Below are 1,864 nucleotides of genomic sequence, written 5' to 3' on the forward strand. Positions count from 1 at the left end.
TGTGCTAAATCGAAATTGAAGGCATGAATTGCTTCTTCATTTATTGTTCGCTTTGCTATCGTAATCTTGGTATCTATTTTTTTTAAATCACAGTCACACAAAGTAAAAACTGGTAAGTGGTCAGTTATGTCACAGACAAGCAGGCCACTATTAATTTGGAAATCCATGACATTAGTAAAAATGTTGTCAATAATAGTGGCGCTATGTGATGTTATTCTGCTTGGCTTTGTTATTGTTGGATATAGTGATAAGCTGTACATCGTGTCAGTAAAGTCGTCAATGGCTTTTAACCTTGTTGGGTTTAGCAAATCAATATTAAAATCACCACAGATGAAAAGTAATTTTTGGTTCACCGAAGCAAACATTTTTTCTATCCATTCATTAAAAGTGTCAATACTTGAACTGGGTGTCCGATATATGCAACTTATTATAACATTTCTCTTTTTTTCATTCATGATCTCAATAGTCAAACATTCCAAAATTCCATCAATAGCCATAGACATAGTTGTTACAACATTATATTTTATAGCCGCCCGCCTTGTTTAATCTATTCATGTATTTTAAATCATATCCATTCAAACAGAAATCTATTCCTTTATCGACATTGAACCAAGTTTCAGTGATGGCTATAACACTAAAGGGGTGAGAAAATTGTTGTAAGTAGTCCTTAATGAAATCAAAATTAGAGTACATACTTCTGCTGTTAAAGTGAATTAATGAGAGCTTCCTGTCTAGGTTGATTTTTTTTTCATATTGTTCCTGTGTGAAATAATTACAATTTTTAACAAAAGAAGAGAGAAAATTACTTTCAGAATCTATTTCTGGGTCTATTATATTATGTTCCTTATATTCACAATCTAGATCAATTACTTTCTGTTGGAGAATTGATATCAACGTGTCCATGTCATTTCCTGGTGTAATTAGAGATGTTGGTGTATTTATCATTTTGATTGTCATTAGAGTTATATATTACCTCGATACATTAGTGTCAGTTGTACTTGTCCAGATCCTCCATGTTCCTCACTATCAGTACTTTTGCCTCTTCTGGTGTCCCGTTTAGCTTAATGAAAATCTTGCAGTTTGTTACCCATGTATGTTGTATTTTACCGTTCTTCTTCAGTTGCCTTGCCTTCCTCGCGATGTCTGCGTTTTTTCGTGTCAGATGCTCATTAATGAAAACGTCCGTGCCTTTCAGTTTGCGTCCTTGTTTCAGCAGTGCGACCTTATTCTTCCGATTGACGAATCTCATAATGACGGCCGGCGGTCTGTCGCTCCTCCTGGGCAGTGGGTGACGTGCTTCTATGTGCTCCAGGTCCATCTCTATCCCCTTGCTTTGGAGGAAGGACGCCACCTGTTGCTCCACCGAGCGGGTCTCCTCGTCGCTGGGCTCCCCGACGTTCCCGGCCACCGCGCGCACGTATGAGCGCGGCTTGATTTTAATACCGCTGGTGACCACGTCGTTCGTACGGGTGTACTGCTCCAGCTCATCCACCCGCCGCTCGAGATCCATGATCCGTCTGTCCTTCTCGGCATTTTGGAGGCGTAGCTGTTTTACCTCCTCCAGAAGCCCCAGAAGCAGCTCCTGCTGCACCCTGACTGCAGCCACGTCTCCGCACAGCGCTCCGAGGGAGGTTTTAATGTCCTTGACCTCCTCTGGTGTTGGGCCTTTCTTGGGTGGCATACTTCACCTTGCGTCACTGTTAGCTAGCTAGTGACAGAATCGATAACTCAGAGAGAAATAAGGGCACTAAACCTTAAAATCAGTTGAAGGGTAAGTTTCATGTTGGACTCATGGTTCTTTGTTAGTCCAGTTTAGGACAATGTCTCTTGACGCATGTATCATATCAAATATATGTCATATCAA

General features: G+C 40.6%; 1 protein-coding gene across 3 annotated transcripts in view; it reads right to left on the minus strand.

Moving 5' to 3' along the window:
* Positions 1-889: 889 nt before the first annotated feature.
* LOC134640219 (uncharacterized) overlaps positions 890-1,864 on the minus strand; it is a 3,340-nt gene continuing 2,365 nt past the window's right edge. For all 3 annotated transcript variants that reach the window (XM_063491862.1, XM_063491864.1, XM_063491863.1), the window contains one exon: positions 890-1,864. This exon is cut by the window's right edge and continues 149 nt beyond it. In XM_063491862.1, coding sequence (XP_063347932.1) covers positions 989-1,681 — 693 coding nt within the window. In that variant the 5' untranslated portion in view covers positions 1,682-1,864 and the 3' untranslated portion in view covers positions 890-988.

The sequence above is a fragment of the Pelmatolapia mariae genome, linkage group LG13 (genome assembly GCF_036321145.2).
Source record: "Pelmatolapia mariae isolate MD_Pm_ZW linkage group LG13, Pm_UMD_F_2, whole genome shotgun sequence".
In the NCBI taxonomy this organism is placed as follows: domain Eukaryota; kingdom Metazoa; phylum Chordata; class Actinopteri; order Cichliformes; family Cichlidae; genus Pelmatolapia; species Pelmatolapia mariae.